The sequence below is a fragment of the Maniola hyperantus genome, chromosome 8 (assembly GCF_902806685.2).
Source record: "Maniola hyperantus chromosome 8, iAphHyp1.2, whole genome shotgun sequence".
In the NCBI taxonomy this organism is placed as follows: Eukaryota; Metazoa; Arthropoda; class Insecta; order Lepidoptera; family Nymphalidae; genus Maniola; species Maniola hyperantus.
The window spans coordinates 5,325,258-5,351,553 of NC_048543.1; the positions used below are offsets into that span (position 1 = coordinate 5,325,258).

Below are 26,296 nucleotides of genomic sequence, written 5' to 3' on the forward strand. Positions count from 1 at the left end.
AGCGGTATATTGTTCCGAAGATATATTTCTCTTATGAAACTTATTTCATTTGTAACTAAGATGATGCCCAATTTCGCCCGCGTAGCATTTTAAAAATCCCGTAGGAACTCTTTGATTTTCTGGGGAAAAAATTAAGTAGGTAGGTAGTACCTAACATTATGTTAACCACTGGGAGACAAGCTAGTTCTGTGCGGAATTGCACAGGGTCCTGAAAAGGTATCAGACCGACTGACAAACAGATAGATACACTTTTTCATATTACATTGGTGTGGTTGACAACGTTTTTTATTATACCTACTTCGTTTTAACATTGACAAGTTGTTATCTAAAAACAGATTCTCTAAAATATATCTACCTAAGCTAGTATAAAACAAGGTCGCAATCCGCGTTTGTCTGTGTATTCGTTTATAATTATAACTTCAACACAGTGGTATTTTACATGCCGATCTGAATCGCGAGTAGTATTCCTAATTCCTTAATTCTGATGCTGCAGCTATGTTTTGAGCAAATAAATATCAAATGCTTTAACCACCTGTTACGGTGAAGGAAAACATGGTCAGGGCACCCGCATGCTTGGGAGTTCTCCATAATGTTCTCAAAGTTGTGTTAGCTTGTGTGACTCATGCAGGTTATATGTAGATTAGCAGACTTGCTAATCTGCACAGCCTGCGTGGCCGACCATGGCCCAAACACTTGTCATTCTGAGCGGAGACTCGTGCTCAGTAGTGGGCTGGTGATGGGTGTCATGACGATAATGCTGCAGATAACCCTTACAGTCCATAACTACTTATAAGGAATAACGTCACAGAACAATATTGATATAAGTAGGTACCTACTTATTTAAAAATATTTATAAAGGGGTATGTGGCGGGTTGGGTTGTAAAAAAAAGAGTCATGTGAGTTACTATTATAATCACTTAAAAATCGGTAACTAAAAACAGGAAAAACGCGCGAACTAACGTAAGTATGGCACCACGTGTACATCCCATTAGTAACCGAACCCGACTGCCTTTTCTTAGGGGAGCGCGCCGCGAGCGCCGCATACCCCTTTCCCCCCCGCCAGCACCCGCGTGTTCTAAGAAACCACGCTGGCTGTACTATGAGCCCACGCTACACTCCCCCTCGATTTCGTGAGAACGTCCCCGCTCACGGGATCGCCCACAAGCAAACGAACAAACAGGGCACGCATGCTTGCGAGGACGCCCTCTTTGACGCTTAGGAACCACAGGACGAGGAGGCGAACAATCCCGGCTATGAAATCTCGTGAGCTCAGAGACATGGAATTTACCTACAACCTCATTGGCGGAGTCTAAGTTAGCAACAATATAAGCTGTAGGGCTAACTCGCTCTTTGACCACGTATGGGCCATCTCTTTTGGGAATAAACTTAGCTGTTACATTTTTCGAGGCGTTGCTGAGCACGTGTGACTTTAAAAGTACCATATCACCAACCTCGTAAACCTCGCCAGTACTTCGGGAACAATCAGCCAACTCCTTCCGCCGATCCTGCTGGGTCTCTACCCGTTCCCTAACAGCAATGAAAGTGTTTATGAAACTCTTCAGATAAGGTGTTATCTGAGGGACAAAATTATCCTTGTTAAGAACAGACTTGATATCATTATGTACATCGACTGGAGAACGCAGCTCTCTAGCATAAGTGAGATAAGCTGGAGTCACCCCAGTAGTCTGGCAAACTGCAGTATTCATCGCGAACCTTATCGCTGGAAGATGACTTGGCCAAGACGAGTGATTCGTGTCAACGAGTCGGGAAATCTGAAATTTGAGATCTCTGTTCTTGCGTTCGGCTGGATTAGCGGACGGATGATACAAAGGAACTAGATCTTGACGAATCCCTAAGATGTACATGCATTGCTGCATAACAGCCGAGATGAACTGAACGCCGTTGTCTGAGATAATCCTCCGCGGCTGACCGTAACGCAGAAAATACTCTTCTATAAGAACTCGAGCGCAGACCTCTGCAGTAGCATCCTTAAGCGCATAAATTTCTACCCAACGAGTTGCAGTGTCCTCCACTAAGAGGATCCACCTTTCACCGGACTCGCCTTTAGGCAAAGGGCCAAATAAATCTATCGCCAGGACTTCACCTCGCTGGTTAAGTACGGGCGTTTGAAGAAGTCCATGAGGCTTTTCATTAGAAGGTTTGTATCTTTGGCAGGTGACGCATGACTTAACATAATCAGCGATGATCCTGCGCATTCCTGGAAAATAAAAACGTTGAGCGATTCTATGGTAAGTCCTATCAACTCCATGATGACCAGCCAAGGCCGTGTCATGACACTCTTTTAAAATTTCTAAACGTAACGAAGCAGGAACTACGAGTTGAGGTTCTTCACTTTCCACGTCAGGGTTGTATCTGTAAAGAACACCTTGCTGAATAAAATATCCCCTTTCAGACCAACGTTTAACGCCTATTGCCTGCGGATCAGAAGCATCCTCTAACTCATTAATAATTTTTTTAAGTTCCAGGTCTTCCAACTGCGCGCGCCTGAGTTCATCCGGACTACGAGCAGGTAAGTCAATAATGACAGAACAAACAGCACACTTATCCTTGTCTTCTTCTTCACAGGTGGGACGACTGAGAGTATCAGCGACTAAGTTGGCTTTTCCAGGCGTGTACTGGAACTGAATATTAAAGGCTTGCAGCTTTAGTGCCCATCGAACCAACCTACCCGACGGCGACTTCAGTGTAAGCAACCATTTGAGTGGCTGGTGGTCACTGCCTATTATGACCTCGTGACCCTCGATGTATCCTCTAAAACGTTCAACCGCCCAAACGACGGCAAGAGCCTCACGCTCCGTCGTACTGTAGTTGCGTTCCGCTGGTATGAGCAGCCGGCTGGCATATTCTATCGGTCGCTCATCCTTACCTTCGCCTTGAAGCAACACTGCACCTAAGGCGTAGGCGCTGGCATCGGTTCTCAGTACGAAAGGTTTACTATAATCTGCCTGAATGAGAATGGGAGCTGACGCAAGACGATTCTTCAGTTCTTCAAACGCGCGTGCTTGGTCTGCGCCCCATACCCACGGCTGGTTCTTTTTCGTTAAACGCGTCAGAGGTTCTGCAAGTCCTGAAAAATTTGGTATGAATTTTCGAAACCACGAGCACGTTTGTATAAAGGTGCGAAGATGTCGCAAGGATGACGGTGCCTTCATCTCCAAGACCGCACGAACCTTGTCGTTATCGGGAGATATACCCTCCTGAGTAATAAGATGACCAAGGTATCTGACCTCGTCACGTGTAAATACACACTTATCTCGATTTGCACGCAACTTAAACAAACGTAACCTTTCGAAAACCAAGTGTAAATCAGAGATATGATTTTCAAAGCTTCCTTCCGATATGACAAGTAAGTCATCCTGGTAAGCTAACAACGTCACGTTCTTTAACGACGAACCAGAACGGAGCCTATCGATTAACCGCTGAAAGGTCGACGGCGCGTTCTTCAGTCCGAAAGGCATCCTGTTAAAACGAAACGTTCCAAACGGCGTCGCGAAAGCAGTTTTATCCCTGTCCTGCTCGCGTACGCTAACCTGCCAAAATCCACTGCGCATATCTAAACTAGTCATGAAACAATTTTTTTTTTGTTGATTGTACTAGTTCGTCTATCAAGGGCATAGGATAGACGTCGGTCTTCGTGACCGCATTGAGCTTCCTATAATCCACACAGAACCTTACCTTGCCATTTGCCTTAGGCACTAACAACGCTGGAGACATCCAAGCTGATTCACATTCCTCGATGATACCATCGGCCAGCATCTTGTCAAGCTCAGTCCGCATTACCTCCTTTTTGGCCGGCGTTAACCTGTAAGGCGGAACAGCAATGGGAAGATGATCGCCGGTATCAATAATGTGCTCAGCGAAAGGAGTTGGCGCTCCCCCTGGCTCAAAGATGTCCTGATTCTCCACGAGGAGACGCGCAAGAACCTCTCTTTGCTCCGCAGAAAGCGAAGTCGCCTCATCGTCGCGCAGCACGTCAAGCGAAGCACACGAAGATAGAGGTGACACTGTTTCGAACTGCATGTCGAACTTTTGCATACTACTGTCTGCGAAGTGCCACTTTTGGTTACCAAAATCGAAAACAAGGTTAAATAAGGTTAAGAAATTAATACCTAATAAACTTTCGTTATTATTAGAATCCGGAAAGATCAAAAACGGAACTATTTTAGTTCTATTATGTAGTGTCACCCCTAACTCCGTCGTAAGTACATTCATCTCCCTACTAACCCCGTCCGCCAACCTAACAATCTGTGTTGAGGACTTTAACGGGTGTCCGACTTCGCGTAGGAGGGAGTATAGGGTGTGCCCCGCAATACAGCTTTTCGCAGCAGAATCAACCAACGCGGTGCCACACCTTTGCAATATACTTATATTTAACACAGGACGACGGTTAGGTTCATACGACACATTATTAAAACAATTATTATTTACAACATTACAGTTATCAAGACAAGTATCATTAAAATAACCATTCGTAACGTTAAAACAATCTTTTGAAGTCGCGTTTGATTGCGAAACATATTTCTTAAAATAGTTATCATTAAGGTATACAAAATGAGAATTACTATTTACACAAGAACAATTTAAATTGTCATCGGAACATAAAATAGAGTCGCAACAAAAGTCACTTTCGTTCGGATATAATTTTCCGTCACTATGCGACGGGTTACTTCGACCCGTAAAATCGGTTGATATATTATGCGCGGGCGTAACGCATCGCCTAGGAGGACGCTCCACGTAGCCGTTGTCGTCCGCGTTCGCCACCGTCGCGCCGCCGCGGGCCGTCGCGCCGTCGCGGGCCGTCGCGCCGCCGCGGGCCGCCCCGCCGCCACGGGCCGCCCCGCCGCGCGCCTCGGTCGCCCGGGACGACGCCGGCGCCGCGCTACGGTCGGCCCCTCGCGCTCTTTCTCCGCGGCCACCTGGCGATATTGCGGAACGCGGTTGCCTTCCGATTGCGACCGTCGCCTTTGACTCAACCGAATAAAATGTCTGAGTATTACAGCTTTTACAGTTCGCTTTCGTAACGTTAGGCGCGCCACAACCGTAGCACTTTAACTCACTTTTATTATTATTAACCGAATCACTCGATTTGTTTTTATTATTTAACCGAAAACACTCACTTTTATCATGCTTACCGCTTTTACAATAAACGCAAAACACACGCGGCCGCGGCTTCGAGGTCGTTGACTCCTTCGTCGCCGAACTCTCTGCTGAACCAGCTGTTTTGCTGTATTCGCCGCGCTGAATGGTAGCCGCTGCACGGGCGTGCTGGACGGAGAATCTGTAGTGGAAGACTTCTTACTTCTTAATTCCTGAGACCCTTTGATGGGGACAATCTCGCTTTCTTTCAGCGAGTCTTCGATGGACCTCGCCTTACGTAACAGGTCATCAAAAGACTTGATTTCGTCCCGATCTAATCTTTTTCTAATTCTGCGGTCAAGTAAGGAATAAGTCATGTCTAACTGCACACGTTCACTTAAATCCTCCTCCGGAAGCTTTGCAAATAGCGATCGAATTTTTGATATGAAAATATCTGTGTTTTCATCTTTTTGCGCCAATACGAATAATTCCCTGTAAATAACAAATGGCGGCCGACGCGCGCCGAATGCAGACTGCAAGCGCAGGACAGCGTCATCCCAGGATGTGGTTGACTTTCTGACTCCTTGCCACCATAAAGCCGCCTTATCCGACAGGAGCATAGATAGCCCCTTTATTGCGTTGTCGTCTGTTATTTGTAGGCAATTCTTATATACCTGTATAGCATCTATAAAGCCTTCCACGCATTCGTTCGATGCGCCGCTGTAACGCGATGAACATTTCGAAAAATTCCCGTTGTTACTGGCTTGTATAGGTGATGGAGACCCCTCAAGGGGTGTTGATGAACGTACTTCACGTATCAACCGTTCACATATGTCAGCATTTTGTTTCTGGAGCGACGTCAACAAAGTGGAAAAATGCTCAGCCGACATAGTAACGTTGCTTGGTTGTTGATCTCCGTCTTCCTGGCTATCACTCAAACTAACCCTTTTTCGGGGCATTGTTCACAAAAACCGTTAACGGAAAACGCGAATGATCGTTTATGAAACCCTTAAAACCCTTAATCACGTTGGGCAGCCAGTGTGGCGGGTTGGGTTGTAAAAAAAAGAGTCATGTGAGTTACTATTATAATCACTTAAAAATCGGTAACTAAAAACAGGAAAAACGCGCGAACTAACGTAAGTATGGCACCACGTGTACATCCCATTAGTAACCGAACCCGACTGCCTTTTCTTAGGGGAGCGCGCCGCGAGCGCCGCATACCCCTTTCCCCCCCGCCAGCACCCGCGTGTTCTAAGAAACCACGCTGGCTGTACTATGAGCCCACGCTACAGGTACCTGTAGGTTTGATCAATCGCCGCGCCGTACTCCTTCCAGCTCGCATCTTTCATTTTTTATTTCCTAACTTATCCAATAATGTTTAGGGTTCCGTAACCGAAGGGTGCCAACGGTATTCTATTACAAAGACTCCGCTGTCCGTCCGTCCATCCATCCGTCCGTCTGTCTGTCAGCAGGCTAAATCTCGTGAACAATAATGAATAGGTAGAGAGTTGAAATTTTCGCAGAATGTGTATTTCTATTGCCGCTATAACAACAAATACTAAAAGTTTCAAAATGGCCACCATGAATATCTATGAAAATTAAAATATTTCTTTTACGATGGTACGGAACCCTTCGTGTGTCCGACTCGCACTTGACTGCTTTTAATAATTTTAGATCTATGTTAGGTTAGGTTAATTGACACGAGGTAAAATCAGTCAAGGGCTGCCTTATCATCCAATATTTTTTTTAGATTTATGTTAGGACGTGACTTCAGAACGCGTTACGCATGGAGAGCGTCGATGCGTCACCTCGGCGTCAACAAGGCGAGGCGACGGCCTACGCAATACGCATGAGCCCGTAGCACAAAATAAAATTCGATTGGAGGCGTCTGTAGTATTTTCCATTACATAATACTTTTCAAAGAATGACTACCTGGCGCCATCTGTGACGGGCCGGAATAAGCTTTTCGCGTTCTAACGTTGCTTACAGGTGGTACTGCCAAGTGGCTTTGATGGCGCATTTTATCGCCACCACATTTTACCACTCCTACAAACCATTCGATGCCCAGCGTTTGCCGGAGTAGCAAGAAGCTCTTCCAGAAAGTAGACTTGTTTAAAGTTCAAATCTTGGTTACAAGTGGATAGTGATAGAGTAGATACCTATAGTCAATTCCTGATAATTTTAACGGGCTCCTTGCATGATATTTTTTTATAAGCGCTTTAAGCGTTTTGTTACAATTTTCGCCCTATAGCAATATCACTACGCGCGATGGAATTTCCGTTTTTCCGACTTACCTTTGTATTGTGTACCTGTGTATTGACTAACCTGAGTGGTTTTGGGAAGGTAAAGACAAAGAGGAATCTAACTGACTGACATATAAACGCCTCCAAAGCTCAAACCACTGGTTTAGGGAATTGTTAATTTGTACGTAGTAGGTATTTTATTTTGACACATAAGTTATTTGACTGCGATGATGCAATGATGGCAAGATGGTAAGTGATGATGCAGTCTAAGATGGAAGCGGGTTAACCTAGCAAGGGGATGACACTTTTTATTAAACCCATACCGCTTATTAGCTATTTCTTTACAATGTAGACCGTGAGCATTGAGAATTACGAGAATTCTAGAAATCTAGCCAAACTACCAGTGGTTTTTAACGAAACGCCTGATGGCAAAGTCTTATTAAACAACAAGCTATTGACGAGTTGGCGAGATCGTCACTATTGCTCCATGATAACGCAAGGCGTCACACTGTAAGCGTTCCTCACACTGCATGCAGTTATAAAACTTAAAAACCATACATCATTCTCCGTACTCCGTTCTAGACCTAGCCCCAACCGATTTTTTCTTTCCGGTAACTGAACAAATTCCTGCAAAAAAAATTAATTCTCAGGAACCGGTCGAAAATGCCTTCATATACCTACTTTGTCGTAAGTATATCGCCATGGCATAAATTATGATTTTTCCCTCGAGATGTAATTAATGACAAGAAAGCTTGGTGTGAGTTGCTTTGATAGATAGTTCTAATAAGTTTACAGCTATATTGTGAAATGGTCATAGTAAAAAGAAAACTCGGCTGAGTTTGTTATGCGCTCTTTACAAATCAGGGCGCGTTTGGAACTCTCGTAGCTTTAATTATAAATAATTTACAAAAGTAATTGCCAATCAAAAGAGTACATCTTATACATAGTATAATAAATAGATTATGGTAAAAATATAAAAATTTATTTAAACAGCAAGGGTAGGTATAAACTTTGATTAATAAAAATAACATTCTCTTACAAAAATTGTTGGAATTTTCCAACAAAATGACAATTATATATTTTAACCCCAGTCTGTAGGTATTTGTTGCGGTGGAAGTGCTATTTTACACACAAATTTCCAAGTCAGTTTTAATGGAAAATATACAACAAATATTATTATCTATTATAGCAGTGCTAAACTGTGAAATCGGTGTAAATTGACATTCAATGAAACCCCAGCAGCAGCTGAACACCCAGCAAAAGGTCTGCACACGCAACAACTTACTGAGAAAGCTGACTGCGACTTCCTGGGGAGCTAAACCAACCGTCTTGCGCACTACAGCCCTTGCGCTCTGCTATTCCGCTGCCGAATATGCCTCCCCTGCATGGGAACGGTCGGCACACGCAAGGCTGATCGACGTAGCTCTGAATGAGTCCTGCCGTCTAATAACAGGTTGTCTGAAACCAACACCTACCGACAAACTGCACCAGCTGGCAGGAATAGCCCCCCCTGAGGTACGTCGAGCGGTCTCTAGCTCGGTAGAAAGAACAAAGCAGACACAGGATAGACGTCATCCACTATTCAGTCATACACCGGCCCGTCCTAGGTTGCGCTCAAGGAATAGCTTCTTACACTCAGTGCAGCCTCTCAAGCAGTCCGCTGAAACTACACGTCTTGCTATGTGGAGGTCACGGCTAGGTACCCCGAACCCGAACACCAGCGTAAGGGAGAGACTTGCCGAAGGATACAATCTCAGCTGGCCTGTCTGGAGGTCGCTCAACCGCCTCAGAGCGGGGGTGGGGAGGTCTAGGGTGGATTTGGCGAGGTGGGGCTTTATCTCGGTACATGATACGCAGTGCATCTGCGGTCATCCGAAACAGACCATTGCGCACATGACTGGGTGCCCTGCGTGCCCGACAGCCTGCACGTACGAGGAGCTGTACAACGCTACCGACCGAGCAATCGCGGTAGCGGCTTTTTGGGCTGCCCGTGTTTGAGGTGACCGTCGACTCGAAAAGAAGAAGAAGAAGACATTCAATTAGGTACGTGAAATTAATAAAAACATTATGTACCTACCTACTTACCACACCTCTATTCTGTGCCTACTCAAAGATTCTGTAAGAATACTAAAAATATAAGGATTATGATAAATAATAGTAATAATTCCATAAAGTAGTTATATACCTACCTACTTACCTATATTCATAATAATCAACCCATTGTCGGCCCACTACTGAACACGGGTCTCCTAACAGAATAAGGAAGGTGGCTATTGTCAGCGCTGGCTGGCCTAGTGCAGATTGGCAGACTTCACAGACCTTTGAGAAAATTATAGAGAATTCTCCGGCATATAGGTTTCCTCACAATGTTTTCCTTCACCGTAAAAGCAAGTGATTATTTTTATTGCTTACCTAGATATTATTTGCTCTCAAACAAACTTTATATTTGTTCCTAACAAAGATTCATTCAAGGTACCTAGGCACATCCTACTTTGGAGTTGAACAGATAGTTCTCGGCGAGTTAACTACGTTATAGAACATGTCTGGACCACGTACTAAGGCACGAGAGGTACGAATTCCTACAACTGATCATGATGGGAAAAGTTGTCTAAAGAACTGAGGTTTCTGCGACCGACACCTCGGTCGCAGAAACCTCAGTCGCATTATGACAAAGTCTCTGGCGCAGTGGTAAGCGTTGTGGTCTTATTAGTGGAAGGGCCCGGGCTCGATTCCCGGCAGGTTTTTGGAATTTTATAATTTCTAAATCTCTTGTCTGGTCTAGTGGGAGGCTTCTGCCGTGGCTAGTTGCAAAGCCTACTGGCAAAGCCATGCCACCAAGCGATTTGGCTTTCCGGCTACGATGCCTTGTACCAAAAAAAAAATAACATACCCCTTGGTTAGTTGGCATCCATGGATGCATCGCATGAACAGAAAACATTAAACGAGTCGCAGAGGGAGCCACTATATTAAGGCGGCACAAGACTGTGGCCTGTGGATTTGTTGTAGGGACTTCCACACTGTGGAAGTCCCTACAACAGAACTATGTCCACCAGTGGATGTCTATCGGTTGACGATGATGATGATGATGACGAAACTTCTGAGAGTGGAAGTGGAAATCGCGAGTACCGCCAAACTGTTTTGCCTCACAAAGAATAGAACGGGGTATACGAAGCTGACTGCCAACCTTCTCTAGACTGAAAGGCACCCGAGAAGAAGTTAGAGAGAATCTTCATCAAAATCTGAAGTTTCTAGTCCAGAATTATTCCGTAATATTATGTATCTGCCAACTATATAAATCTCGCTTATCAAAATCTAATCCATACAAAAACAATTAAGTATGAATGCGAAATTGTGTCTATCTGCTAGCTTTTCACAGTCCATCCGTTAACCCATTTTGACGAAATTTGCTGTACAGTACAGTTGGCTTGAGCCCAGAGATGGATAAAGAAAGCTTCCAATCAAAGAGTTCTTATAGAGTTTTTTAAGAACCTGAATCCACGAGGACAAATTCGCAGGCATCATTTAGTTAGTGACCTAAAAAATAATAATGCGGTAACCGATAATCCAACACACACATAACTGCCAAAAGTCTATCGTTTGCCTTAGATTAGAATACCTTGCCTTAACTGTCCCGCAGTCGGATAAAGATCTATGTCACATGATGGTCACATGCCTACTTTACTACAGGTATCATAATATCTGTTAAACAAAATCTTATGAATAATATCTGCCTACTGTTGTTCTCTGATAACTATAAATTCTTTCTCACCATTGTGTAGTCTTCAAGTTAAGAAGGCGTTTAGCGAAGCATAAATTACCTATTGTTAAAATGCTTAGAAATGTTTTTTTTATATTATATAAAACTAGCCGATTCGCCGGTGTGGATTAAGTAGTTTTTTAAAACTCGTGAGAAATTTTTGGATTTTCCGGGATGAAAAGTATGTCCGTCCGTCCCCAGGATGCAAGGTACGGCCATCCGTATCATATGATCCATATCATACGCGTGTACGATTTGTAAATTATAACAATAGGTAAAGAGGTCAGTATAAAGTGCATCACACTGCACGATCGCGGCTTCAAGCGCGCTTCGCAGTGTGAAATGCCATAGATTATAATTATTATGTCGTATATCCTACTGGTGAAATTCATTCGGTTTCTTGTACCTGTACTTTGATAACAAAAGCTACGTTACACATGTTTCTGTCCCACTATCCAAGTACGAGTAGGTATGTACTTTCCTGGCATATGACTTTGGATCGGTACCTGCCTATATCCAAAATGTTTGAAAAAATAACTTTTTTCATCCCACCTGCCGCTAAACTACCCATCCGGTTAGCAAAGTGGGTCATTCCATTTGTTCTTATATCAATAATTATGATCTCTGTTGTGACTATCATTACCCACATTGTTTTATTTATTCGTAATAATTATTATTGTAGTGTAAAAATCAAAGCATCTCAAGTAAACGAAACTACGACTAAACTACTATAAACGAAATTTTTTCAAAAAATTCGAAAAGAGAAAATAAGAAGAAAACTAAAACGGAGATTGGTGGGGAAAGTGGTACGAATTCATCTGAAACTATAAGTAAGAGGTAGTGCTGGGCAGCGCCGTAAACCTTCATCTTATGCGTTCGCGCGCGTGTTATAAAGATTTACCATTTGTGAAGGAACCCGCATATCGGCATAACGCATTTGCATAAAACTGTGATGTTTGTGTGTGCGGTACTCGATTAAAAAGTGCAACGTGCTTGTTTTAATAAGGTAAGGTTAATTAATTAGCTATTAATGATATATTAATTATAAAAAAATAGAAGATAAGAAGAGAAACTTTTTTAATCATCCAAAGAAAGTTTTAAAGAAAGATCGTTGCATTCAAACATCGAATCAGGTTAGGTAGTTATTTTAATTTGGATAGGTAAATATTTAAAAAAATCGTTTAAAATTAGTTTCAAAGACATGAACTCTCTTACTATTAATGAATAAATCAATGTGGCCTCCGATATTAATATAATTATTTAATCATCTACCGCTGTCTGGCGACGGCATTTTAATTTTATGCATAAATATAACTTTCAGACTGATTTGTAGCTAGCTTTTACAGCAGTAGGTAGGTACCTACTTATTAAACCTAATACCTAATCATTTTTTTGAAAAACGTTACGGTGATCTACAAACGTTTTCATTTATATTATTTTCTTATACATATGCATAAAAATATGACAGTTTAAACATTAGGTACATCCAGCAGCCGCACACAATTTCTAGATTTGCGTCAGCGAAGTCAATTTCTCTTTGCATTTTCTATGTTTATGAACGAAAGTTATATCTTTAAAGTTATCTCTTGATTTATTTTAGTACTAGCTGATGCCCGCGACTTCTTCAGCGTGGATTTAGTTTTTTTAAATCCATAGGATACTATTTAGATAGTATCCTATGTCAATCTCCAGGTGCGAAAATCACACCAATCCGTTGCTCCGTTGCAGCGCCATTGAAGAACAAACAAACACACTTTCGCATTGTATCTAATATTAGTAGTGATTTATTTTCACTGAGTTAATTGTAACTTTCAAAATAATAATTGGTGATGGTAAACAAACGTTGGACTTATAGTCATAACATGAATCTAACCAAATTAGCGGATTTTGAACACACTTTTAGGGTTCCGTACCTCAAAAGGAAAAAAGAACCCTTATAGGATCACTTTGTTGTCTGTCTGTACTTTGTCCGTCTGTCCGTTTGTCCGTCTGTCAGTTTGTCCGTCTGTCCGTCATGTCTGTCAAGAAAACCTATTAGGGTACTTCCCGTTGACCTAGAATCATGAAATGTGGTAGGTAGGTAGGTCTTATAGCACAAGTAAAGGAATAAATCCGAAAATCGTGAATTTGTGGTTACATCACAAAAAAATATGTTCATGAACAAGTAATTAGTCTTTTCATTTAGTAAAGTAAGATAACTATACCAAGTGGGGTATATTATGAAAGGGCTTTACTTACCTGTATATTCTGTAACACATTTTTATTGCATAACCGTTTTTGATTTATGCTGCAAAATGTTGAAAAAATACAACTGTAGTACGGGACCCTCGGTGCGCGAGTCTGACTCGCACTTGGCCGGTTTTTGTAAGTGAAATACTATAATATAATTTTTGCTTCTTGCAATGCATTAAACAGTGTATTTTGTCATATTGATACATTAACTTATCATATAATCATAATCCACGGCATTACGCCCTTGCGGATTGTGGAACCCTCCATCGATATGCTTGGCATTTTACTTGACAGTGACACCCATCTAAACCGAAGTTTTACTTGGTTCAATAAAAATGTTGTTCATCCGTGACCTCTTCAATCAAATGTTAACTTAGGTGACGTCTTACATCCCTGAGTATTTAGAACACTAATTTATTTAAAAAATATTTAATTCTATGCATGACTTCATGATAGCACTATGTACCTATGAGGTAAAAAATGAAGAAACGCCGGTTAGGTGCGAGTTCGTTATATAATTACTGTAACAACTGAAATGCAAGGCCATGACTACAATATCAATAGATTTCCAATGTTCACGATATTGCGTATGTACTTACTTACCTGTACCTTCATGATACGTGAGTCATTGGAGATATTTTAATCTCGTAGGTACTAGCTTTTGCCCGCGATTTCGTCCGCGCGATTACGCCTACCACTCGGGGATAATGCGGCAATCTATCAGTGAAAGAATTATTTATCAGAATCTAATCATTACTATCTGAGATTATCTCCTACATTACAAGCTAAAACATTTTACCTCTTTATAATATTACTTAGTAGATATAGATTAGCAGCAACAATTAGCAAGTGAATAAATAGTAGATACATTATTGAGTAATTAGGTATTATGTGGAATCAGGAAGTTAGTTTTAGTAATTAAGAAATTCCAAAAAAAATGTGTATAGGTACTTTCACAACCCGTGCGAAGCCGGGACATGTCGCCTTTTATCTCTAAAAAAGGCATGAGATTACTTTATTATTAATTCAAATTTTTTGACCACCACCCTGCCGAAGTGGTGAGTACTGTACCTTATAAGTGGCACGTCCCAGGTTCAATTGACGGCAGGGGCAATTTGGGAATTTGTAATTTTCAAATTGGCTCTGGTCTGGTCTGGTGTAAGGCAACGGCTGTCAGTATAGTACCACCCTACCGACAAAGCCATGCCGCCAAGCGATTCAGTGTTCCTCTGCTATGCCGAATAGGTAGAAACCGATATAAGGGGTAGTTACCTATGAGTTTAATAAAACTAGTTACCATACCTACCTCTTTCAAGTTAGCCCACTTTCATATAGGCTTACCACCAGGTATGATTGCAGTCAAGGACTAACTTGTATATAAATAGAAAAAAATGCGCGTAATCTTCCGATTAAAATTAGATATAGGCAAGACAACGCCACAGGTCTAAAAACCCGGTCAAGTGCGAGTCGGACTCGCACACGACCATCATACAAAATAAAACTTTTCTCTTAATAACAATTTTTTGTTATGTAACCACAAATTCACGGTTTTCGGATTTTTTCCTTGTGCTATAAGACATTGCTGTTCGCCAAACATGATTCTAGGTCAACGGGAACCCTTAACCCTTAACGGCATTGACAGACACGCCAGACAGACATAAATCGAAGTGATCTTATAAGGGTTCCTCTTGAACCGTAAGAAAGGGCTAGGCTAGGTAGTAATAGTAGGTATAGGCCAGGTATGACACAATATCGACCTAAGAAACGAAGGTCGATGTAACCAAAAACTATCAATGAAGATGTGACCACAGAACTGTGAGCAACATTAAGCACTGCACGAATAGTTTCTACACTACGACAAACAGTCTTTGAGCCTTGCTATGTAAATATTATATTGTTTTCACAACTCGTTACAAATGGGACACCGTTTTAAGGGCCATTTCTATCACATTTTTTTTTTACTATACCAGTTATGGTGGCAGCAGGTTGTTACTGAATTTGACATTTGACAAACTCTCTCTTCTCACTTTGAAGGAGGACGTTTATGTTGCCCGCATCCCGCAGAAACTGTCTTTCTCGAGGATTTTCCAAAAAAAATCTTTCATACAAACCTTGACTTGACCTTGACCTGATAAACACAACAAAAAAGAATTTACCAGTTTGGTGCAGTCGTTCGGAAGTTATGCGCGTAATGCACATGCCAGCGATTCATTTTATTTATATGTACAGGATGTAACCAGAACGATACAAAAAAAGCAAAAAACTAAGCGCAATTGTTATAATACCTAAACACCACCAAATACCCAATAACCATTTACCTCATTTTGTAGTTTTAGTGATTTAGTATTTTTCAAACCCGCAATGTACCTATAGCGTGCAAAACTCGGATCAATATACGCCTACGACGCGGCATTGACTCTGAGTGGCCTACTTACGCAACTTCGTTGACCTCTAGCGTCAGTCGGATGTTTTATTTGCTTATGCCCGCGACTTTGTCCGCATGGACTACAAAAATTTTAAATCCCGTTTTTACCCCTTTAGGGGTTGAATTTTCAAAAACCCTTTCTTAACGGATGCCTACGTCATATATTGCATGCCATTTTTGCCTATTTGCATGCCAAATTTCAGCCCGATCCGTCCAGTAGTTTGAGCTGTGCGTTGATAGAACAGTCACTCAGTCAGTCAGTCAGACAGTTACCTTTACTTTTTATTATATATTTAGATATATCGTAAACTTTAACAAAATTATAAGATTTAAAATATTTTTCGCGTTTTTTTGTGTTAATATAATATCATGTCATCAGTACTATAACCTGTCTTCGTTTTTGCCAGCGTTCCGTTCGGGTTACACCCTGTATAAGATGTAACAAAATTGTAGTTAACATAGTAATAAATAAGGTGGACATGGCATATTTGATTGGACGTTCTCAATTTAAGCGTTTTCATTTGACAGAGCGTGCCGTCAGATTAGTCCTATTTTATTTTAGTGTAAAGGTCTGCTGAGTCTTTATAGCACGGAATTGCTCAAAGGGTTTAGTATAATTTATTAAAAATGCCGAGGTATTGTAGCGCGTCGGGCATGTTCGCCGACGCTGGAGTCCCGGACTACTACGCCGTTATACGAAATAGAATTGCGGGTTTCTGGGAAACCGTCCGTAATTCTAATATTAAAATGATTAAAGTCGTCGCTCAGGCATCCCCTGACAATGTGTTCTATAAACACTGGCTAAGGGTACACCAGATCCCAAACGCAAAATGACTATTCATTTTTTAAATGATTTTAACTAAATATTGGGGCCGATTCTCTTGTACACAATCTCTAAACTAAACTAAATTAACAGGTCTAAATCTAGTGCTATCCTTTTCCGCAAGCAACATTATGAAAAGGATAGCAATAGATTTAGACGTGCCATTTTAGATTAGTTAAGAGATTGTGTACAACGGAATTAGCCACATTGTTTATACACATTTTAATTTTTAATTATCAACATGTTTTTATATGGGTCCCAGGCCTGAAATAAAATGATTTTATTTTATTTATTTATAATTGCTCGTGATCACTGATCAGCTGTGTTGGATGGCTTTCTGGGGACACATATTATGCATTAGTGCGGATGCAGTTTTTTTTAATACGTATAAATATTTTGCTTCATATTTATCTCCTAGAAATTGTAATATGTACGAGGAGTAAGGACCAATACAAATCCACAATCAATTAATCCATATTCCATAATATGATCCAAGTACAAAGGCACAATAAAGGCAAATTCATTGTACCACTTTCGTAAACATTAGACATTTTTTGATAATACAGGGAAGGGCTTAATTATCTAATGACGTTATTAAATAAAACTTTGAACCAAAGAAATTTTAGGCACTAATCCTTAGTACAAATTATTACCTCCTATGTCGATGCTTTGAATTGCTTGTTATTTGCAGTAGGTACACAGTATTTAGACACGGGTTTTCGCGGCTTAGCAGCTTTTGATACATAAAATGGGTGTACTATTTCATAGTAGTTAAGTCATGCTCCATAAATTCTAGGCGTCATTGATAAGTAAAAGATGATAAAGCACTTTCTAAACCGTTCGACATTCATAATAATTATTAATATACCTACTGTTTGGCATGGATATAGTCTAACAAAATCATTATTAGATAGATCACTAGGTGTTCAAAAAAAATGTTCTAATAGTAGTAAAAATAGCTAATAAGGTCTGCAGATTCTATAATTTTATTACTATCATCTACACCAAATTCGTGAGTAATTATTTAACATAGTATATTTATTTTTTGATGTTAAATATTTTTTTGGGTAGTCGTGTAAAAAAGTTAAAAATCGTACCTAGGTACTTAGTTGTGCAAATATCTAAACTATTTTTGCAACGGCTGCATAGAGTCGTGTTTGACGTACAAACGCTTTTTAGAATTGTAACCGTTACAGGGTCGCGGCTTGAGGTTTAGCACTTTGATCGTACTAAGGTTCTAAGATCTGCAGCGTTTTAAATACTTAGATAATATAATAATAAGATTTTAATATCTAAATCTAAATATATAAAAGGAAAAGGTGACTGACTGACTGATCTATCAACGCACAGCTCAAACTACTGGACGGATCGGGCTGAAATTTGGCATGCAGATAGCTATTATGACGCAGGCATCCGCTAAGAAAGGATTTTTGAAAATTCAACCCCTAAGGGGGTGAAATATCGGTTTGAAATTTGTGTAGTCCACGCGGACGAAGTCGCGAGCATAAGCTAGTTTTTAAATGTTTACAAGTAGGTAAAGTAAACGATTTCTCTATTTAATAGGTATTATAAACAACTTGACATCTACATTTTTCACCTACTTTGGGATTCATCTTTTTAGGGTTCCGTACCTTAAAAGGAAAAACGGAACCCTTATAGGATCACTTTGTTGTCTGTCTGTTCGTTTGTCTGTCAAGAAAACCTACAGGGTACCTACTTACTTCCCGTTGACCTAGAATCATGAAATTTGGCAGGTAGGTAGGTCTTATAGCTGACATTAGAGGAAAAATCTGAAAACCGTGAATTTGTGGTTACATCACACAAAAAAAATTAAATTGTGGTCATGGACTAATAATCAGTATTATCAATTTTCGAAGTAAGATAACTACTTATATCAAGTGGGGTATCATATGAAAGGTCTTCACCTGTACATTCTAAAACAGATTTTTATTTATTTTTATGCATCATAGTTAGGAGTGCAGTACCTACCCTGCAGTATCAGTAGGTATTGACGAGTTGGCACTTGGAGTTCAATAATAGTGTCTGTGTTTGGCATCTACAATATTATTTCACAATCAATATTGCCTGAATACCTCTATGGCTTAAGACTTAAGAGTGCAGTGCCCTGCATTATCAGGGTTGAGGAGTTGGGACATGGAGTTCAATAATGAAGTCGTTGCTTGGTACCTAACCTTGGCACCTTTAATATCAATTCACCATCGACAGTTCCTAAATCTGCAGGCTGAAAAAGATGCAGTGCAAACCACAGTCGGTTTTTTTTAAACTTTTCAATTACTTGTTACAAGTAGGCATACGACCGACGCAACGGCGTGCACTGCATTGGTAAATACAAAATACTTAGGTATTCAAACGTCTTTGTATTGTAGTATTCATTTTATGACGCGGAGTTTATTTGGGACAACCAAGTTGTAAAACGAAAACAAAGTCTAATCTTAAACGACGCAGAGCCTATCAAATCAATGATTAGGAATACCGATTGTGGAATATTTATGGTTACTTTAAGTAATCCATTTATATACGGTGGCTGAAATGGTAAAATGATTGAACGCGGACGAAATCACGGGAAAATGTTATATTATTTAAACACTTATAATAATAAAGTAAATAAATAAATAAATAAATAAAAGTTTATTCAGCTCACAAAACAAGAAAATACAAAAAAAAAAAAAAAAAGCAAAACATACAAACCAAATGTAAAGGGGTAAAGTTTGTAAGTTTGGATGTAACTAGGAGGTAGGTAATCTCCGAAATTCCTCATCCGATTTCAAAAATTCTTTCCATGTGTAAAAGTTAAATAATAGAGTAGCTACTACTAACTACAGGCTATCACTACCCATATTATAAATGCGAAAGTGTGTTGGTTTATTGGTTTGTCCTTCAATCACGTCGCAACGGAGCAACGGATCGATGTGATTTTTTTCTTGGGTATATTTTGGAGAGTGACATAGGCTACTTTTTATTCCGGAAAATCAAAGAGTTCCCACGGGATTTGTAAAAACCTAAATCCACGCGGGTGAAGTCACGGGCATGGTGGCTTCTTCCTGCATGTTTAGCAGTGGGAGGGCGGGCAGTGCATTTCGCATGCTGCATGTTGCACTATACAGATTCCACCTGTTTCAGCGGAGTATAGCAAATTAAGCTTTTGGTTCATTGTATACTAACTTTGTGTTGTTAATAAACTTTCCCTTTGTAGTTCGCTATCGATTGTATGTTTATTGATGGGACTTTGACAGCAAAAGCAATAAGTAATATAATTTAGGGTTCCGTAGTAGGATTTTCGTGTTTGTGACTGTCAGCCACGTGGACGTGCACGTGTCCAGCTGGATGTGATCCCAACTATTAAATATTAAATCAGGTTAAATACTCATAATTTATTATACTTTTAATTATCTTTTCATACATTTTACAAAAAATAAACGTTAACTACGCAATGCAAATTTTTCATGGTGTGTTTTTGTCTTTACGGTACATGCGGCGTTAAATGTTATTTCTGCAAATTCTTTTCCTACATCATACAGCATAAACGCCGCCCACACAGAGTCACAGACAGTTGCTCATTACACAATAATAAACCCAAATACTTAGTTTGCGTTAAAAGACACACCGCGCAAAATTTTATCGAAATGGTCACAACATTTACGTGTTTTAATGATTTTTTTATATAAAATCTAAACTTTCCTAATTAAAAGATGCTTTATTATTTTAGTGGTGTGGCCTAGGTTCAAATATTTATCACTGAAATATTCTAAAGCAGAAGTAGCGATAGGTAGGTACTTATCGTTCATTCTTAACCGGTTGCGCCGGTCAGAATGGCAGTCGTCTTTTAACATCGAAGAAGAACCTTGCTAAAATGCTGGGAACATGCTAGGGTGAAGAATTTGCTTAGAGAAATAAAATAACTGTTTTTGGGTGTACTTATCTCTGAGGGATAAAATCCGTCAAGGAAATCCGTAGGAGAACCGAATCAAATAAGATAGGTTGCTCGACGAATTAGCCAGCTGCAATTAGACGAAGTAGCAGTGGGCAGGCAGAACGATGGTCGATGAGGCAGATGTGTTCTGGAGTGCACATCGAGTACCAGCAAGTGCAGTATTGATGACTTCCAACCTGCTGGACTGACGACTTCAAGAAGGTAGCGGGAAGTGGGTTGATGAAGAAGGCGCGTGCAGGAGCGTGTGTGGGTGTGGCACTGGTGACACGCTCTCGGGAGCTTTCCCGAAATGTGCAGCTGTGGACGCTAACAAGCTGATTTATTGATTGAAATAAAATAAACGGAACCCTGTTATCACGCTTGTCCGACGCGGACTTGACCTGCTTTTTAATAGCAAGTGTTAACATCAAGTGTTAATACTTAACGGATCTTGTATGAGTTTTTAGGAACTGCAGATAAGCGAAAGCGTTGTTATTCTAAGAGATATTAACTGTAAACAGTCACGGTGAATTTTTCTTTTCGTATCTTCGTTAAGGTAACTCCACACTTGCGACTGAGCATTCGAGCACCACGCAGTAGCGTGTTGTAGGTACTTACTCAAGGTTTGGTATATTAAATATACTTAAGTAGTTATTTTTACCTGTGGCCACGTCTCTATATAGTATAAAATAAAGTTGCTTCCCGCGTCTGTATGTATGTATGTATGTATGAACGCGTAGATCTTTTAAACTACGCAACGGATTTTAATGCGGTTTTCACCAACAGATAGAATAATTTAAGAGGAAGGTTTATAGCTATAGTTTAATTCTCCAAAAATTATAGTATAAAATAAAGTCGCTTCCCGCGTCTGTATTTATGTATGTATGTATGAACGCGTAAATCTTTTAAATTACGCAACGGATTTTAATGCGGTTTTCACCAACAGATAGAATGATTTAAGAGGAAGGTTTATAGCTATAGTTTAATTCTCTAAAAATTAGAGATCCCTAGAGAAATTGAAATAATGAGAATTAGGTCGGAAAAATCCTCTCATTTGAGAGTTTCCGAGGCAATGACATCTCAATGACACCACATTGTATCTACGTTGCACCCATGCGAAGCCGGGGCGGGTCGCTAGTCTATTATAAAAAGACGTGTTGTGGTAACTAAAACAAAATTGCTGATACAATAATATTATTAACATTGAACAATGGCTATTATTTGAAATTTTTCAGACGTAAGCAAGTCCTATATGTCTTACATTTCACTATAACGCGAACAAACCTAAAAGCGTTATAATTCGATGGCTAAAAGGTAATTTAATTACCAAAAGAAAGTACTTACTTAATATGGAGGAAAAATACTTAAACATGCAAACAAGTCTCAGATTCTGCTATTGTCGGTCATCTGACAATAATAATTTGAAATTGAAAATTCAGAAGTAGATAATGATGTTATTTGAGTTTACAAAATATACTAAAGATAGCTCAGCGCGTTTCGACTATCGTGTGAAGTAATAAGGGTCGTAAAATTGAGAGGTAATTAAACAACTTTTTAAGCAGAGCACAAAGCTATTAAGTAGGTATGTTAATTTTTTTAGCGTTTCACGTCTCTCGTGAAACTTAAAGCTAGCCTTATCTAATTACTGTACAAATCATGCCCGCGAGGAATGGTGTGAAGAATTCCGCGCTGGACAGCCAGGCTGATCCGCTGCGCAAAATTGAGCCAGCCCTTCTGTCACCAGATGAGGCTATTAATCACGGTAAAATGTCTCCTAATTTTTTTCAGCACAGTCCCCACGGCAAACCGAACAAAAATGTAGATAGGTTGGTAATGCCAAATATTGCACATGCACATGAGTGTGTCCGAAGCATTACTTGTCGCCGACGGCGATTGACGATCTTCAGTAAAGTCAGTGTCCGGAGAAAGTGCTAGGTATTGAATCGACGCAAACCGACGCTCCTCACTTGAGGTCAAGCGCAGAACAGGTTTTGATATTTTACTTTTCTTTCAGAGGAAGTAAAAGTAACGCGGCTTAACTTTGCAAAAACACTCTTTGTTTTTAAAGGCCACTTGAAGATTTAAACAACGATGTATAAAAGTATTGTTGCATTGACATCGATTCTACAAAATTGCTATGCCTCATTGTCTGTTGTCATTTGCTGCTAAAAAAATCTGCCATCAACTTCGTGTGCTTATTATTTTACACACACCTTGATGAAAATGTAGTTATTTAATATCTTAATCCCGGAAAAACAATGCTTTCCTTACGGAATTCGGAATTTCCTTTTTAGAAATTCAACCCCTAAGGAGATAAAATAGGGGTTTGAAATGTAAGTAGTCCACGCGGACGTAGTCGCGGGAATAAGCTAGTTGAATATACAATAGTTATATTTAACTTTTACAGTGCTTTTGAATCTTCAAATGAACGAAATTGTGCACTGACTTAATAATATTAATTTCAGTTCTACCGACAAAGTAACAATGTAAATTACTGCTGCTATGCTGCGCTGGCATGCCCTCGATCATGTCAAAGGCAGTGTTTCTATTAAATCTAGCATAGCTGATTATATTATTCCTGTAGTGAAAATACTTAGATAAGTACTTAACCTATTTATTTGCAGAGGACTTAGGTTTGGAAAATATTGAATTTGTTTAGTAGTTTTCCCTAGCGAGAAAAAATAAGATTTTTGATCATTTTTAATTTGTATAATAGGTGGATAATATTTATAATTCATATCCATACTTCCAAGTACATACCTACCTACATGTATCTAATATACAGGAGACGCTCACCGTCCACCCGATGGATAGTGGTCCTATATGTGATGTTATTAGGACCATTTCATTACATACAGGTTACTCTGGTGTCCCGGCAGCGTATCTACCGCTCTTATCCATACTTGGATACAAAAATATCCCCGTTTTCTTACGTCACCCGGAGCTTCTTACCGTGATCTGGGCGGGCGGCGCGGCGCGTACGGGTCAAGTCCCACCAAATCATGCGGCCCGACGTCATACCGGGCTAAGGTCTGAGCGCAGGGAGTCATCACCTCCGATTTCATCGAGCCCTATTTAGCCCTAATTCTCTGGAAGAGTTTCTGCACTCGTCTAAACCCTCCGATTACGATAATATGTAACGGACGGACAATAGGGCGATAATTATAAATTTCCACCCTTTGAACATAAGATCTTAAAATATTTAGAGATTGAGGGCGTTATTCGGCATTTGAGCAAAATTTCTCTTACGGTTACTATTTACGACTACAACTAACTACACAATAGGAAATCCAAAAGATAACGACAGAACTTTCTACCTACATATTATCATGACTCAGGCAAAAATTAAAAAATATTCTTTAAACATCCAAAGCAGCGGTTACATTCAAATGTAAATCTGCCACTTGTGATCATTCAAAGCCATCAATTATATAGTAAGTGCAAAACCAACAGTAGGGTATGTATTTTTATAATGCGATAGATACAAGTATCTATACATAATTAGGTATAGGTACTTTAAATGCAAATAATATGTAATTACCTAGTAGGTAAGTTATAAGTGCTTGAATAGATTACAAGTGGTTCTTTATCCAACTTAAAAAAAGAAGGAAATTCTCTTTCGGAGGTTCTCGGCCCGGAAGTTGTTATTTAAGGGGCTTTTCTAGGAAGAAACTTAAATGTTAATGAAAATCGGTAATATTATTATCGATGGTAATAAATATACAGTTAGCTAAAATATATAAAGGCTAAATTTTCTTATTTGTATTTAATTAATATTTATATAACGCGTAAATTTTAACTCCTGACTCCTCTGATAGTTTAGGGCTCTTGGTTCAGGCCCCGACTGTTTTAGTGGTAAAGACGGCCCCTATGGTGTTCTTCACACTAAAGTACTCCTAAACGTTTTCCGTTTAAAGTTATTTATATAATGATAAGATTATAATGTAGAAATATTGTAATTGAACACCTATTAAACATCATTTATTATCATGATTTCGCAGAAAAAAGAAAACTTAGCGTGTAATATGACGACGGCAGCTTTCCTGAGCGAGGATGAAAAGCCAGAGAAAAAATATATAGAACATACATCCACATACATTTCACAAGGCAAAAGGAGAGACTATGAGTAAGTATCATTTATTTATTTATAACTTTATCTATACTATTATATAAAGAGGTAATGTCGTTAAGTTTGTTTGTAGGGGGTAATCTTTAGAACTACTGAACCGATTTTAATAAATAAATAATAAGTAAATAAATACACTTTATTTGCACAACCACAAGAAGGATTACATTAAAGAATAAAAAACACAGACAGAAGGAAGATACAAAAGGCGGCCTTATCGCTAATTAGCGATCTCTACCAGGCAACCTTGAAGATTGGAAAGTATAAGGAAGATTTTAAAAATTCTTTCACCAGTAGAAAGCTACATTAGTCCTGAGTGACATAGGCTATACGGGATCCTTAAAAACCCAAATCCACGCGGGCGAAGCCGCGGGGATCAGCTAGTTATAGATATTTACGTAGCACGTGCAGTATATTGCAGTCGAAGCGTAATTAGTAGTTTTGAATAGCCCTAAATTTTAATGCGTAGGTATAGTGACCTAAAGTCCGCGACCGGGCGAGATGGCAATCGGGGTATAAGGCTGGGGGACGCTCGCTCACCCGCATGTTATTAACGCTAGCCCACACCGGGTTAGCGCGGGGGCTGTGCGGGGCATTCCCACCCCGATTGCCATCTCAACCCGTCGCGTACTATACATACAACGTTTTTCAATAAAGTGAGTAAGAAAACAATAAAATACCTACATGGATAAGTCTATTGCATGTAGGTAAAAAATAAAATCATCATAATATTTAAAAATGGAAAGTTCTTGATATATATTTTACTAGCTTATGCCCGCGACTTCGTACGCGTGGATTTAGGTTATTAAAAATCTCGTGGGAACTCATCAATTTTCCGGGATGAAAAGTAGCCTATGTCCTACCCCGGGATATAAGCTAACTCTGTACCAAATTTCATCAAAATCGGTGGAACGGTTGGGCCGTGAAAAGCTAGCAGACAGACAGACAGACAGATACACTTTCGCATTTATAATATTAGTATGGATTGTAATGAAGTACCTATTATAATAATGAATTTATGGTAATTAAAATGTAATTTATCATGTGACTTATACGTTGCTGTTGCTTATTTTATTTTAAAAATATTGCACTTCAAATATATGCATTTATTAAACAACTAGCGACCCGCCCCGGCTTCTCATGGGCGCAATGTAGATACTAATGTGGTGTCATTGAGGTGCCATTGTCTCGGAAACTCTCAAATGAGAAGGTTTTTTCCGACCTAATTCACATTATTGCAATTTCTCTAGGGATCTTTAATTTTTAGGAATTAAACTATAGCTATAAACCTTCCTCTTGAATCACTCTATCTGTTGGTGAAAACCGCATTAAAATCCGTTGCGTAGTTTGAAAGATCTACGCGAAAGATAGACAGCGGGAAGCGACTTTATTTTTATACTAGATGATCCCCGCGGCTTCGCCCACGTAGATTTAGGTTTTTAAGGATCCCGTATAGCCTATGTCACTCAGGAATAATGTAGCTTTCTATTGGTGAAAGAATTTTCAAAATCGGTTCAGTAGTTCCAGAGATTACCCTCTACAAACAAACTTAACGACATTACCTCTTTATAATATTAGTATAGATAGACCATGTAGAGATTGGAATAAAAATACCACTTTTCGTTTTAATGTGCGTTTTCTTCCAATTTTAATACAATATAA

At 39.7% G+C, this 26,296-nt stretch overlaps 1 protein-coding gene across 1 annotated transcript in view; it reads left to right on the forward strand.

Moving 5' to 3' along the window:
* The first annotated feature begins 11,815 nt into the window (after positions 1-11,815).
* The window catches only part of LOC117984482 (acyl-CoA Delta-9 desaturase-like), a 28,419-nt gene continuing 13,938 nt past the window's right edge, over positions 11,816-26,296 (forward strand). The window contains exons 1-2 of the mRNA XM_034971110.2: positions 11,816-12,103; positions 24,510-24,634. Of these exons, the coding sequence (XP_034827001.1) occupies positions 24,534-24,634 (101 nt within the window). The 5' untranslated portion in view covers positions 11,816-12,103; positions 24,510-24,533. The remainder of the gene's footprint in view (positions 12,104-24,509; positions 24,635-26,296) is intronic.